This window comes from Aquarana catesbeiana, linkage group LG07 (assembly GCF_042186555.1).
Source record: "Aquarana catesbeiana isolate 2022-GZ linkage group LG07, ASM4218655v1, whole genome shotgun sequence".
NCBI lineage: Eukaryota > Metazoa > Chordata > Amphibia > Anura > Ranidae > Aquarana > Aquarana catesbeiana.
Genome location: NC_133330.1, coordinates 235,458,813 through 235,475,423, shown reverse-complemented (window position 1 = coordinate 235,475,423; position 16,611 = coordinate 235,458,813). Strand labels below are relative to the sequence as shown.

General features: G+C 43.0%; 1 protein-coding gene across 2 annotated transcripts in view; it reads right to left on the bottom strand.

Moving 5' to 3' along the window:
* Nucleotides 1–16,611, bottom strand: part of ARHGAP29 (Rho GTPase activating protein 29) — a 226,620-nt gene that overhangs the window by 17,850 nt on the left and 192,159 nt on the right. For both annotated transcript variants that reach the window (XM_073593109.1, XM_073593110.1), the window contains 2 exons: nucleotides 10,244–10,381; nucleotides 7,888–8,117 (listed from right to left, as the gene is read on the bottom strand). In XM_073593109.1, coding sequence (XP_073449210.1) covers nucleotides 7,888–8,117; nucleotides 10,244–10,381 — 368 coding nt within the window. The remainder of the gene's footprint in view (nucleotides 1–7,887; nucleotides 8,118–10,243; nucleotides 10,382–16,611) is intronic.

Below are 16,611 nucleotides of genomic sequence, written 5' to 3'. Positions count from 1 at the left end.
CCATGCATGGATCGAAATTCAGCTGATCCTACTTTGGAATATGAATGGGCAGGCTGGTTGCACAGAAGTCGATCAACCGAATTGTGTACAACAAGCCTGTCGGGTTTTGCTGAACGATCAGTGCCGTCAGCTATAGCCAGCAACATTGATCATTGTATTCTGACGGCAGGGAAGTTTCCTTGCTACAAGATTACAATAGCTCTGCAGGAGGGCTTCCTCCCTTCTGGTTGAATGAGCAAAAAAGAAAAGAAAAGAAAAAAAAAAAAAGAATCAAGAATGGACAGGTTAAGATTGAAAGAAAATGATGGTAAAAACAGTGGTATGTTAAGGATGACAGTGTGCTGTTTGCAAATTTGTAAATAGCCTAAAAGTCTGACTCCAGCTAAGGTGTGACCGCGCTAGGGAGAGACTGTTCTCAGAGAGCTTGCTTTAGGGATTCGGAATTTTGGGCTGAAGCTTGAGCTCAACAACCAAGACCCCTTTCATACTGGGGCCACGGCTGCATTCGTTTTAGCAGCGTTTTACTGCTGTTTAAGCGGCGCTTTTCGGCCGCTAGCGGGGCGCTTTTAACCCCAAAAAAGAAAACTACCATGTTGCAGTGCTTCCAAAGCACTGCCCATCCATTCTAATGGGCAGGGCATTTTGGGAGCGCTAAATACAGCGCTCCCGACCCATCCCGCCCCTAAGATGCTGCTTGCAGGACTTTTCGGAACGTCCTGCAAGCGCACCGCCCGAGTGTGAAAAGTCACACTTGAATGAATGAGAGGTGGTTTTCAGGCGCATAGCGGAGGCATTTCCAGCGCTAAATCGCCTGAAAACCGCCCCGGTGTGAAAGGGGTCACAAGGCACCACATTTACAAAATATAAAAAATAGGATTTTTACATCATACTTACCTGTAAAATCCTTTTCTTTGAGTACATCATGGGACACAGAGTTAGGCTAATATTCATTACCTGCTGGGTTACAGTTTTTCATTAGGTGAATGGACACTGGTAGACCAAAGGTCTTCGGACAGGAAGTGATCCCCTATATACCCCCTCCCATACATGAAGTACTTTAGTTTTTTTAGCAAGCATTAAATCCTCAAAAAATAGGGAAGGGATCTCTGTGTCCCATGATGTACTCAAAGAAAAGGATTTTACAGGTATGATGTAAAAATCTTATTTTCTTTTTCATACATCATGGGACAAAGAGTCAGGCTAACATTCATTACCTGCTGGTATGTCCCAGAGCAATAGCCTTGAGGGGAGGGAGACACCCTGCCAAACAATAGCCATCAGAACTTATACGGCAGCCCACAGTATACTTCGGCCGAAAGGTGAATCCTCGGCCGCTCAAACATCCACTTGATAAAATTTTGTGAACATATGCACTGAAGACCAAGTAGCAGCCTTACAAATCTGAGCCACAGATACCTGATGGCGAAAAGCCCAGGAGGTTCCTACACCCCTGGTAGAATAAGCTCTCACTCTAAAGGGAGGAGCTTTATGTTTCAGACTGTAGGCCTGAATGACCAATTGACAGGCCCAATTGGCAATGGAAGCTGCCTGCCCCTTCTTGGGTACTTTTGGTATATATATATATATATATATATATATATATATATATATATATATATATATATATATATATATATATATATATATATATATATATATATATATATATATATATATATATATATATATATATATATATAGTCTGATCCTTGGATCTCCGCAGATCTAGACAAATAAACCTTGACTGTCCGGACAATGTCCAAAGAATGCAGTCGCCCCTCTTCCGCCAAATGAGGCTGAGAGAAAAAAGGCGGCAAAATAATGTCCTGATTTAAATGAAAGGCCGACACCACTTTTGGAAAAAAGGATGGAATAGGTCGTAACATGACTCTGTCATGGTGAAGGATCGCGTACGGTTCCTTGCATGAAAGGGCCGCCAACTCCGACACCCTTCTAGCCGAGGTGATAGCCAACAGGAAGGCTAGCTTGCGTGACAGCAAGTCTAATGGAATTTTCTTAATAAGTTCAAAAGGTTGTTTCTGTACCACAGACAGCACCAAGTTCAAGTCCCAAGGACACATAGGTGACCTAATAGGGGGAAGCAAGCGAGTTGCCCCTTGCATAAAGGTTCAGATCAGTGAATGGGAGGCTAAAGGCCTTTGTAAGAATACTGATAGGGCCGAAAATTGACCTCTGATTGTACTCGAAGCCAATTTGATTTCCACAGCTGATTGTAGAAAAGAGAATTCTCCCAATCACATATTTCCAAGGATGCCATAATCTGGCTTTACACCAAGCAATATAAGTTTTCAAGATCTTATGATAAATCTTCCTAGTGACAGCTTTTCTTGCATTCACTAGAGTAGACACCACTGGTCCCGAGATGCCACGGTCCTTTAACACCATTCAATAGCCATGCCATCAAATTTAGAGACTGTAAACTGGACCTTGAGACAGTAGATCGGGGGCGACATGCAAGCGTCCAAGGCCCATCTATTTTCAGTCTCACAATCTCCGGGAACCAGGGCCTTCTGGGCCAGGCTGGTGCCACCAAAATGACTGGAGCCCCCTCTCTCCGAATCCTGCGCAACAAATGTGGAAGAAGGGTGATCGGAGGGAAAGCATAAACTAGGAAGTACTGGCTCCCTGGAACCATCAGAGAATCTGCTCCAATTGCCAGAGGATCTTTTGTTCGAGACACAAACTGCTGTAGCTTGTTGTTGAACCTGGATGCCAGTAGGTCGACCTCTGACCATCCCCAACATTGGCAAACTTCCTGGAAGACCTATGGGTGTAGGGACCATTCCCCTGGGCAGATCTGCTGGCGGCTGAAATAATCTGCCTTCCAGTTCTCTACTCCTGGGGTATAGACTGCCGATATAATTGGCAAATGTCCCTCTACCCAGGCTAGTATGCATTTCACCTCCTTCAGAGCTAAACGACTCCTGGTACCGCCTTGGTGGTTTATATAGGCCACTGCCGTGGCATTGTCGGACTGAACCCTGATGGGGCAGTCCTGAAGCTCCATTGTTCAGGACCGTAGGGCCAGATGTACTGCCCATGATTCTAGGACATTGATGGGCAGGGTCTGTTCTGTCCCTGGCCATTTCCCCTGAGCTGTGAGCCCGTCAAGGGCCGTTCCCCAACCTGAGAGACTAGCATCTGTAGTCAGTACTTTCCAAGTTACCGGGAGAAAGGATTTTCCCTTTCGCAGGTTCTGATCCTGCAACCACCAGTTTAGGCTTATGCATGCCTGAGGAGATAAGCACATTGGATAATCCAAGGCTTTTCTTCCTCTGTTCCAAGCCAACATGATGTCTTGTTGTAAAGGACTGGAATGGAACTGGGCATAGGGCACTGCTTCAAAGGAGGATACCATCCTCCCTAGAAGACTCATACAGAGCTGAATGGAGAACTGTCTGGTGCCCCTTATCTGATGCACCTGATCCTTCAGGGCACAGATCCTTGCGGGGCAAGAATACTCTTGCTTGAACCATGTTTAGGATCAGACCTAAATACCTTAGACTTTGAGCTGGTCTCAAGGCTGACTTTTTGGTATTTATGATCCAGCCTAAGCTTTTCAAATACCTTGCGTCCAAAATGGGCCTTGTATCCCAGTTTGGTTTCTGAACCGTAAACAGGTTTGAGTAAAACTGCCCCTTTTGAATACAGGAACCTATACAATCACTCCTTGTTGCACTAGATGATGTAGTGCCTGAAGCAATAAGTTTCTTTTTGGAGGATATGAGGGAACGCTGGATCTTAAAAACCTCTGAGGGGGAACCCCCGTAACTCCAGCTTGTAACCGCGAGATATAATTGAGGTGACCCTCTCGTCCTGAATTGTTTTCCAAATGTCCACAAAGTGCAGCAGCCTTCCTCCCGCCCGATGGAGTGGGGGCGTCCCGTCAAAAGGAGGGCTTGGTGGTGGGTTTAGAAGAGTTTTGGACCCAGGGCCTTTTCTGGCCCTGGCCCTGCAGCTTGCCCCTGGCCCTAGTGCCCTGTTGGTGTCGGAACCGCCCTGACGCCGAGACATTTGAGGAAGCAGTCTCTGGGTCTTTAAACGAGGGACGTCTGGTGCTTTTCTTCACAGGAAGTAGAGAACTCTTCCCTCCGGAAATCTTTTGGATACATTTGTCCAAGTGATCACTGAATAAACGTTCCCCATGAAACGGGAAACATGCCAATAACTCTTTACAGGGAAGCTCGGCTGATCAGTTCTTAAGCCATAAAAGTCTGCGCATATGTACAGACAAGAGAGCCAGATGAGAAACCTGCTGTATTGAATCCTTAAAGCATCAACAGCAAAACACAACGCTCGAGGAATATCTGTCTTACTTTCAGGCAGATCATCCTCCTGGTAAGGCCAATCAGGCCATTTGACCTGATCCTTTACGGACTGACAAATACCAATTTCTGCAACAGCTGGCTGAATAGCTGAACTATCCAAAGAAAAGGAAGCCTTTAATAATAACTCCAATTTCTTGTCAACAGGGTCTTTCAAGCCCCGTGCATCATCTACCGGACAAGTTCTTGCTTAAGGAAGAGACTGCTACATTTATGGCTGGAATGCTCCATATTTTAATGAACTGTTCATCCATGGGATATAAAAGGGAAAACCTTTTAGGAGGCAAAAAAGTCCTGTCAGGATGTTCTCAATCAGCATACACCGCCTGTTCCAACAGGGGGGTGTAGGGGGAAAGTCTGTGCAACCTGAAAAGGCCTCAGAGATCCCAAAGAGGACCCTCTGCAAGAGGAAACTTAAAGGCAGAACGAACCATTTCGGTCAGAGCCAGGATCAAAAGCCTCTGCGACTGAGAGGCAGATATCGACTGGATATCTTCTTGTCCAGATTGCTCAGAAGCAGACTCATCGGCCGGGCACTCCACCGAATCCTGAGTTTTAAGCTCTTCCCCATCCTCAACCCATTCCTGCTCCAGACTAGGAGACTCCAGGGAGGGGGATCTGTCACGCTTCCTGCCACCCTGTGGGGTGGAGGCAATCATGCCGGCAATCCTGTGCTCTAACCTGGCTAGGGCTGAGGATAGTTCATCCTTAGTGATAAAGGGTGAAGCAGCAGCATTGGCTGTAGGCACAATACCAGATAGGCGCAGCGGCTCAGATTGCCTGGAAGCCTCTGGTCCTTCAGTGGATACAATACTAGGGATACGACTAGGTTCATCCGGAACTACTGATGACATAGGTGTGTCCTTCTCTGTGGTGTTATTCCCACTCCTCTTTTTGCAAGACAAATTAGCCGCAAACAAAAAGTACTTAGGTGTATATTAAAACACCTCAGAAGGAAGACCCTTTAATAGGGCTCACCAAGCCCCTATGTAACAATCCTGCTAAGCACCTTTAGCCTGCCAAGCAACACCTGGTGACTCACGTGACCCGGGTAAGGAAAAATGAACCACTGCAAGTGTCTGTTCAGAGCCTGCTCTGTGTCCCACAGCTGCCTTCTGGAAGCACCATATGCTTGGCCTACACAGCTTAAATAAGCTGGGTGTGCGCCGGAACGTTCTGTGCGTGTGCACGCATGTGATCGGTCCAGGGGAACGGGCGTGACTGTATTCTCGTACGATGCAATTCTTCGTGCACCAAGATAAAGGCTATGGCGCATGTGTTGGGAAGCCGCGTGCGCCATGGCCGCCAAACAAGCAAACTGCTGAGCCCAGTGGTGCTCTTGCGGACGCACATGCGACATGGCGAAATGTGCACCATCATACAGGTAAAAAACAGCCACAAGCAAAAAAGGTACACTTTGCAAAGACCTACAGCTAGCCCAGAACTCCCCTGTATGCTCACCGCACACAGGTGTCCAGCCTTTAGCTAGCTTGACTGATTGTTACAATCACTGGGACACCCCACAATAATAAAATAAAGGGTTTTCGCTTACCTGTCCAGGTGCAGGGCCACTTAGAAACGAAGGGTCCAATCTTCACCCTTCACGTTGGGTTCCTGTCACTTGGACTTTCAAGGACTGGGTACCCTTTCATGTTTAGTGTCCACTCCCTTGGACCTGTACAGCACCCCGCAGGAAATGCCTTAATGCTGTAGTGTCCAGGATTTCCCCTCCGCAGGGTCTAGCGCCCAGAGGCCACATTACAGGCAAAACCTTGCAGGATCTTGAGTCTTCTTACATAGTTACATATAGTTACATAGTAGGTGAGGTTGAAAAAAGACACAAGTCCAACCTATGTGTGTGATTATGTGTCAGTATTACATTACATATCCCTGTATATTGCGGTCATTCAGGTGATTATCTAATAGTTTCTTGAAGCTATCAATGCTCCCCGCTGAGACCACCGCCTGTGGAAGGGAATTCCACATCCTTGCCGCTCTTACAGTAAAGAACCCTCTACGTAGTTTAAGGTTAAACCTCTTTTCTTCTAATTGTAATGAGTGGCCACGAGTCTTATTAAACTCTCTTCTGCGAAAAAGTTTTATCCCTATTGTGGGGTCACCAGTACAGTATTTGTAAATTGAAATCATATCCCCTCTCAAGCGTCTCTTCTCCAGAGAGAATAAGTTCAGTGCTCGCAACCTTTCCTCATAACTAAGATCCTCCAGACCCTTTATTAGCTTTGTTGCTTTGTTGCCCTTCTTTGTACTCGCTCCATTTCCAGTACGTCCTCTTTGCGAGGCTCAGGTACCATTTATCTAAGCATAAAAGCCTGTGTCAAATCGATTGGTCAATCCTTTGATTCATTTTGGAACCATTTGTGGGACTAGAGACTTGGAGCTCAGAGAGCTCAAACAAACCGTGCCATCCACCTTGCAGACACTGGTAAAAAACTAAAGTACTTCCTGTATGGGAGGGGTTATATAGGGGATCACTTCCTGTCTGAAGATTTTTGGTCTACCAGTGTCCATTCACCTAATGATGAAGTATAACCCAACAGGTAATGAATATTAGCCTGACTCTGTGTCCCATGATGTATGAAAAAGAAATATGTTTTTATGCACCACCCACTGGATTCTTGCTTCTGCACAAACTGCATTTCGGCTTTAAGGTTTGTGGTCAATGCCTTCTTTTCATAAATAGTTTTTAGCTATAGTACATGGGTAGTGGGACAATTTAAATTCTAGAAGTTCTTTAGACACTAACTGAAGAGCAAGAAAGAAAAGATTTTTGAGATAGACTATTTTATGGGTTATTTAGGTTCTGGCCTTCAGTAGATAAATTATCTGGCCGAAGATCTTTACAGGCTTATTCAGGTGGGTGCAGAGACCCATCCTCTGTGTTGAGCTACTTTTTGCTGCATTTGCATCCACCTTGGAGCTGCATGTAGGAAACCCTTAGACGTGGATACAGACCCAGAGGCTGCGTGGACATGCAGACAGGAGTGGGTGCACGGATCCACGCATCTGTCGAAAACTGACTATCCGTGCAGCCGCTGTGTTTAAATCCACTTCTGTCAACTGCCTGCACGCAGATCTGACGTGGATGCAGATGCAGCACAAGACAGCCCAGCACAGAGGCTTGGGTCTCAGTGCCTATCTGAATGATACTAAAGGCTGTAGAAAAGGAGTTCAAATATAGTGATGTCTTCCGCTAAAGCAACTGCTCCCAAAAAGACAAATTTATCTAAGAGTTTAAAAAGTTCATCTTAATCATATTAACTGGGATACAGCTTTTCATTCCCCATATGTCAATCAATAGACTATCCAAATTTGTGCTTGCCTTCCCTTCAACTGTTGAATTCAGAGGGAACAAAAAAAAGGGAAAGAATAAACACACAAAAAAAGTAGGCACTGAAGTTTTGTATTCTGTTTTTATCCTGTTGGCGAAGGTAATAAGACATGAACACCTTATGATATAGTCATGTATTCAAAGGGTAATCTACACACCAACTGAGATTATTGATCTGTTAAGGTTCTTTACCTGTGTAGATGCCCCACCAAAAACTGTAACGTGTTGTAGTTTGGCAGTGGTAGCTGTTTCAGTAAGTCTCTTATTTTGAGGATGACCCTGTTGAGCTCAACTCCAGATGGCTGTCTCTTCAATGGAGGGCTGCCTGCTTTATAGTCAACCTCATCAATGGCACGCTGACTTTCTTTGGCTAGTCCAATCAACTCATTGTAAAGGCGAAACAAAATCAAAGGCTCTGGAAGCTAAAGAAATACAATGATTTATATTTTTACACAAGATATTTTAAACATGGTCAGACTTCATAAAACAGAATACTTTCCGGGTGTTCTTAAGAATAGCCCTATTTATGACAAAGAAGGTCTGCAATGGATTAATAAAATATTTTCTACTCAAACAATTGTAGGTCATTTTTATTACTTTTTTTCAATAGTTTGAGTGGACAAGTTTTCAATTCGTACTATACTACATGTCAAAACACAAGGCCAGTGGACAATTCTATGTGATCCTCGTACGTCTCCTGCAGCTGTGGCATCCCCCCATCTTCGCTCCCATTTAGCAGTCATGATGACAGAACTCCTCCACCAGATCCTGTGTTTCTCCATGCAGCAACTGAGAGGCTCACCTCTGCTACACCCCCCCATCTCAGCAGTTGGCAGCAGAGACAACAGAACACTTCCAACAGATCCTGCACCTCTCTGTAGATGCAGCACCCCCACATCTCAGCCATTAGCAGACTGCAGAAGCTGACTCCAGCCCTTCTCTGGTCCTGGTCCTCATCCTGACTATCTACTTCCTAGCTCCATCACCAGCTTCTTCCTGGCGGCAACACAATGTAAGGGACGTGCACTGTGATGTGGGGGGGGGGGGGGACACTTTTGACTTCTGATAGTTGAAGGAGGTGGAGTGCCCTAGCCATCTGCTTATTATTATGAGAATAAGTCAATTCTATTCCAGTTGAAAAGGATACAACGGGTATCTTCCGCAAGAAACCAAGAAACTACTGGAGACTGCTGCGACAGAACACCACAGTAGAACCAAGTTCTGTTTGAGCAGTCTCCAATAAAGTTTCTTGTGGCTGATACCAGCGGTGTGATAACCTCCCTTGTATCATCTTCTACAGGAGTGTGAGTAGGCTCTATGCTGGTCTGCACCTGCCCTAACAGCTTAAGACTTAACTTACTACTAAAACCAGTAATAATAAAATGCAGAGGCGATTATTTCATATGATAAAGCGTAGATACATTTATATAGTCTAACAGATACAACCAGCCCTTTGAGGGCATCCATGATGCTGATGCGGCCCACAATGAAACGGAGTTTGACACCCCTGTGCTATACCATACTATAAATTACCTTTTTTTGCTATGAATCTAAGCTCTTTATTTTACAAATAACCATTTAATACCAAGTGCACTCATGAAAAGGGTTTCACAGCATTTTGGATTTTTAAAGACAGAGCATAGCAAAAAAGGTTTGATTTCATATTGAAATTGTGCTATTGAAAATCCACAACTCTTGAAACTTGGAAGTTCAGATAGGTTTGATTCACTCATTGGCATCTTACATCACTGTGAGACTCCTAAGCAGCACCACCCTATAGACAAACTACATTGGGACTACATTGTAAAGGTCAAGTTCATTTGTTTTTTGTTATTACTAGAAACTAACAATAAATAAAAAATGTCATATCTGATTGACCTCTTTTTAAGCCAACTGCTTTAAAATCAAGCTAAACATATTTTAATCCCCTCCCCGCCTGGCCTATTGTAATAAGGCTGGGCGGGAGCACTGCTTTCCTGGGAGGACGTCATATGGCGTCCTCTCACTTGTGTGCTTCGTGCGTGCCCTAGGGGCTGTGCAGCAGCATGATCTGTGACTTGTTGTGCCCAAACACCACAGCGGAACACAAATCGTTGTACTGGGCCGATGTGTGCAGCCCGGGTACCATGTGGATTATAGTTTGTAGACTCTGTAGCAGTATAAATTTTGGCCTAAATTTATGAAGGAAGATTAATTATTTGCAAAGTGTTATAACAGAAACAAAGAAAAACTTTTTTTTTTTTTTTTTTTGCCGTATAAACAAAGGTGATTAAATATGACCAAAATAAAGCACAGAATAATTTGTGTACAGTGTTGCATGGCATAGTGCCTGATGTTGAAGTGGTTAAAAAAAACTCCTGTATCACTGATCAGAATTATAATGAGGTAGAGGCCCCACTAAAATGTTTAGACCCATTTTAAATATAAATCAACCCCAACATAACCCTGTGCAAATAAACAACTAAGGAACATTTTTTACAGTATGAAAATAACTTTACACAAGTATACAGCAGTATTGCAATACTCTTAAACCGGTGAGTGTGTTTACCTGACGGAGGTAGAGCTTGAGAACATTGCTTATGTCATGAGCATAAAGATCGGACAATTCCACCAAGTCTTTTCCATTTTCAAACGCTTGACACAGCTTCTCGACTCTGGACTTTGCTCCATTAACACGATAGATACCCTGTAAAACATGATGCTTTTACTATTTTCTAACCAACGGAGTTATTCTTTGACTTAGGCACCACTGATCAATATATAGTAAGAATTGGGAAATAAAAAGTACAATTTACGTAAACAAAAACACAAAGCGGAAATACAGCCAAAAATACTACAATAGGAATTAATAGCCCTTTTAAAAATAAAGTCGTGTTTCATTAAATTACTTTTAATCCACAGCTTTGCCCCACAGTACTTCTTTTCCACCACAAGATGCCCTTGGTCTGATGGCCAGCATCATTCAACCGACTTCCTCAGAGCCCAGACTGTCCTGGACCCACCCCAGCTTCCGACTGGACAGAGAATGGAGAAACAGCACAGCAATTAAATCATCTCCCTGTCACTCTGCTCTCTCTAGCAATCAGCATACTCCGTGTCAGCACATATGTCTGCTGATCATGCATGCTCATAGTAAAAAAAAAAAAAGAAAAAAATATTTTATATATATATATATGTCTCTTGTTCGAGAGACGGACTGCTGCTACATTTTGTGTCTTTATTTTGACTGAGAAAGGAAGAGAAAAATATCAAGCATAGAAACTATTTCCACCTACCCCACATCAAACAAAAAGTGGTCTAGTCCAAAAGTGACCTCTTTAGACATAAGCAAGAAAATTGACCACCTGGTCCTGTACACAGGTATATAATCTCACAATTTCTAAAGGGTAAATATTTTCAAAGTTTGGAAATATGCACAGATCTGTACAAAGAGAAGAAAAGTCCAACAAAAATAAGCCCAAAGCATTTTCTAATTAAGAAGGGTTTTAAAATAGTGCCAGTATACAAAGCAGAACGGCTGGAATTGTAAAAATGTGGCCACACACCTTGGAGCTAAGCACAAAAACAAAAGACTGGGCCTAGGAAAGAGGGTAATAAGGCCATAAAGCAGGCTACCTGCAGCACTTTGGCAAACTATACGCATACAGATTACACAGGCTACAGATGTAGAAGATCTTTTAGAAGTGGACTTAAAATGTCTAATGTCCCAATTATTTCTGCTCCTCAAAAAGCCAAAACCATTTCTTTCTTAACATAAACGTTCTTTCATTCACCGAACACACACAAAATAAAATCTCTGGATATTTCAAATGTATTCAGCCTTATTTAACAAAAACAGTAACGGAAATACGGGGAGATGTCAAATTTTAAGGTCAATTGTGCCAAGTCTGCAGTGTTGAATAACGATGCCTGAATCAGAGGCCAACAGTTTACGGACGTCCTTTTCATTCCATTGGGCGGATAAATATATTAGTTACCTGGGTATTGACATCACACCGGACTTGGCACACTTGTATACATTTAATTATATATCCCTACTACATAGACTGAAAGCTGACCTTCGCATCTGGCATACCCTGACCTTGACATGGTTTGGACGATGTAATGCCTTAAAGATGACAGTTTTACCAAGGATACTGTATGTATTCCAAACAATCCCAATCCAGATCCCGCTGAATTTTTTCAAACAGCTCCGGACGATAGTTAGAGACTTGATTTGGGCACATAAATCACCTAGGACGAAAATGCTAATTTTGACTAGACCAAAGGAGAAAGGGGGCATTGGTCTACCGGACTTCTTCAACTATTATAGAGCGGTACATTTGTTGAGGATCCTAGATTGGCATTGTCCCACTGTTTTAATTCTTTATTAAAACAGTGGGTAGGGATGGAGCTTGAAGACACTTCTATTCCCCTCCTGACTTCTCCATGGCTCACATCCCCTCCACCAGAAGACATGAGGAATCACCCTCTGATTGGTGCTACTCTTAAAGTGGCTAGATCCACCATTCACGCCACTGATCTCTCACCGCTGCCCTCTCCTATGACACCGATAATAAGAAATCCGGACTTTGTACCGGGGTTCACTAACAGAAGAATGCGACAATTGATCGCGGTGGGGAAGTGTGGTCTGATGGATGTCTGGCAGCGAGGGGAGCTTCCCCGCGCTGTTGGCCATTTCTGGCCTCACGGACCCACTGCTAGATGCTCTCATTACTTATCAACTCCGACATTTTTTACAGTATCTACAGAAGATGTCGTACACACCGCGTGACCTTACCCCATTTGAATCGCTCTGTAAGGCAGGGGAACCCTCACGGCATACGCTCTCCTGGCTGTACAACTACTTGACTGTTCAGCTAGTAGAACCAACTCTGCAATTTATTCAAAAATGGGAAAAGGATTTGGAGGTTCAGTTTTCGCCACAACAGATAGACAAAATTCAAACTCTGGCACATAAGTCTTCCATAGCGAGCCAATATCAGGAAATAGGATATAAGATTATGTCCCATTGGTACAGAGTCCCCTACTTATTACATAAGATGAATAAAAACGTCTCGGATAAGTGTTGGCGATGCCACACGGCAGTAGGTACCATTATCCATATTTTCTGGGCCTGTCCAGTACTGAGACCGTTCTGAAGCAGGTGACAAAGATTATTAAAAGCCTAACTTCAGCAGACTTACAAAACGATCCGGCGGTGTGTCTCTTACATCTGACGGAGAGACCCATTCGGAAATACAAAAAAACTCTGATGATGCAACTCCTCAATGTGGCAAGGGCATGTATCCCAGCACTCGGGAGGCAACCACAACCTCCCACTAGGGTCCTGTGGTACTCCAAAGTCAATTGTATATTACGTATGGAGGAATTGAATGCTACCCTCCATAACACAGAGGAACAATTCAGGGACAGGTGGAGGCCCTGGAGACATTTCACAGGCACGGACACATACCTGCAAGAAGTGGTTGATTCTGTGACATGAATCACTTACATTCTAATATATTGGGATTAAGATTGAATGGTGTATTGATAACATGTATGGGAATGCTTCCCCCCTATCTCCCCCCCCCTTTGCTTTCATGTTTTCTTTTTTCTATCTTTCTCTTTTTCTCTTCTCTGTATATGAGTGTCGATTAGATATTCAGGTTGATATACAGCTGTATCAGAATTGTAGAGTTCATAAGATTCATAAAAGTTACGCAATTTATAGAGGTAAGATAACGGCACACGAGCCTCAAGCTTGATTTATTTAATCATTATGTCCTGTTTACGTGCAATTTGCCCAGAAGGTATCTTTGGCCTTCTGGTTCTCATGTACATAAGGGTTTTCACATAGACAGAGTATTCCTTGATCTGTTAAAAGTGATATTGGTGTGTTTGAGCATATCTTTTAATCGACGGAATCTGTTTGATTATTTTGCTTGTAAAAAGGTATGATTACTGTTTGTCAAGGAACTTTGCCTTAAATAAATAAAGAATTTAAAAAACAAAAACAAAAAAAAAAAAAAAAAACAAAAACAGTACACAACAACCAAAACTTCATCTTTCTCTGCTCTGGATACAGCAAACTGAAATTTAACAAACTGTTGTGCGATTGGCGGTACAAAAAACATTTTGGCCAACAAAGTCTTAACATATTAAAATGCAGCGCATTACTTTAAAAAAATCTGTATAAATAGTTTTTCTTTAACTTGCATAGGAATGACACAGGAAATCTCACTTTCAGGTTATATTGCCACCTACAGGAGGACTACACTTTTTCTTTTACTTTTCTTCCTCAATCAAGACTTCACCACATCATTGCAAAACCTCATCTCTTCCATTGTAGCTATTCAGCTTGGTCGTCAGCAACCTGGTCTCACCTTAAAGTGACTACCATACCAGTGGAGGTTGCACATGTCTTTAAGAATCTAACCGTTAGGCAGTTTAAAAGACTTCTCTAAAACTGTTCTCACTGGCAGATCCTGCTCTTCACTCAGTATTGGCTGTGGCTTTACTGTGCCAAACAATGGCCGATTAATCAAAATCCCATAAAGGAGATCATACCACTGCTGCGGTTGATCCCTTGATTATGGAATGTGATGGTCTGCCAGAGGCTTTCACAGCTCATCTATCGCATTGGTATTATGTCAGTACACATGGGTAGTGCTGGACTGCTGAAACTGCATCCAAGATGTGTCTGATCTGCATGGCCTTTGAAGGACGTCTCTTTGGTTTTATTCTTCATGCTGTTTATCAATGACGTTACTGGTGGAAAAAGCACTTCTCTTCTGCGGATAAGAAGCCTAAACAGTCTGAAAGGTTTTCTTCCTCTATCTGTTAAGAGATGCCCCATCCTTTCTCCATGCCCACCACATTGAGACATGGCAATCCTTGCTCCAAGTCCATCAGCAAGGTCTGAAGCCCAAACTCTCAAACATGTCTTGGCATGAAGGTGTACCCACGAAGAAGAATTTGACATGCTTTACCGTATGGAAAGCTCCTACTAAAAATCACTCCAAATATAAGGGAAGTAGGATATTACCCTTATTTTAGTATGCCGCTGGATTCCAAAGCTCTGTATTTTTCATGTGCTGCAGTATGTTTTTATAAAGTGGACATGCTTTACCCAATAGAAGGAGCTCCTATAAGAAATCGCACCAAACAAGGCAAATCGGATTACCTTATTTTTCGCTGGCCACAAAGATTAAAAATTTTTTATGATTAAAAGACCAAATTGATTAATTCAACCTACCACCAACAGTTTCTTTTAACAGTGTGAAAAGAACAAGGTGTTGGTACATTCAGTTATTTTTAACCCCTTAGCGCCGACCATACGCACATATGCGGCCTCGGATTTAAGGGTTTATACTGGTATGATGCCTGCAGCTGCAGGCATCACCCCGGTACCGTTTAGAGCGGGCGGTCGGCTCTTTAGGGATAACAACCAATGCAGCTGAAAGCCACTCAGTTATCCCAAAGGGGTGGGAGGGGACGTCCCCCCCCCCCCCCCCCCCTCCCACCGCTCTTCCTGGGCACTTCCGCCGGCTAGAGCAAGAAGGAAACAAAGCTGGAAATGGCTTTGTTCCAGTCTTCTATGTAAACCCACGGAAGCGACGTCACAACGTCACTTCCGGTTTACTCGGCTGCCAATAGCGCCGATTTAAAAAGAAATGGCAGTATTCAGAATCGCCGTTTTTTTTTGCGATCTGAATACTTTGAAGTGCAAAGGAGGGATTTGGGCTCTTTTAGACCCCTGATCCCTCCGTAAAGAGTACCTGTCACCACCTATTACTGTCACAAGGGATGTTTACATGATCATAATCTTTTATTTATTTTTTAAAATAACAATGTAAAAAAAAAAAAAAATTAAAGCGTTGCCTATGGAGATTTTTTAGGTACCGTAGCTTGTCGCCATTCCACAAGCGGGCGCAATTTCAAAGCATGACATGTTAGGTATCCATTTACTCGGCGTAACATCATCTTTCACATTATACCAAAAAATTGGCTAACTTTACCGTTTAGTTTTTTTCTTAATTCGTAAAAAAAATTTTTTTCCAAAAAAGTGCATTTGAAAGATCACTGTGTAAATACCGTGTGACATAAAATATTGCAACGATCACCATTTTATTCTCTAAGGTCTCTGATTGATTGAGATATATATATATAAATAAAATGTTTGGGGGTTCTAAGTAATTTTGTAGCAAAAAATACAATAACTTTCTCATCACCATTCCAAAGGCCAAGGTCAAAAGATACAAATGGAAAGAGGTGCAGTATAATATAGACGGTAATCTCATGGTATAAGAGATCACCATCTTATATACCTTTTGATGGTAAGCAGTACTATGAATGCTACTACAACAGCACTATTTTTCATGTAATCATCCTGCACACATAGGTCAGCAATCTAAGGCAAGCATGCCACCATGGGCATACAAAGCCATGTTCAGTGGCACTGGGTAGATTGATAGTCACATGTCTACAAAGTTGTTTAAAAGTTCTTATTAAAACATATTAGTAAAGGTTGTTAAGTATTATCTTGTCTATAGAAAGTTTACCATACCAGTGTTTTCACATGTAAAGACAGTGTTAAAGTGTTCTCAAAGGAAATAAAATGATCTGTGTACTTGCCTTCATTTAATCCAATCCGGTCAGGTCATGTGATCTAGCAGTGCTGGCTTACCTGTGTAAGGGAGCGCTCGACAACAGCTGTGAATTCCCAGAGCCGTGACATCACCATTAGGCTCCCATTGCCTCTTCGATGTCGGCGCTCCCTTCCTCTTCCCTGCAGCAGCCACTCACTGACATAGGGAAGCTGGAGTTGTTAGATCACGTGACTGGACCGGATTAAAAAAAGTTAAGTACACAGATCTTTTTTTATGCAGGACAGGTAGGAGGTGGGGATAGGGAATGTTTTTAAGAACAGTTATG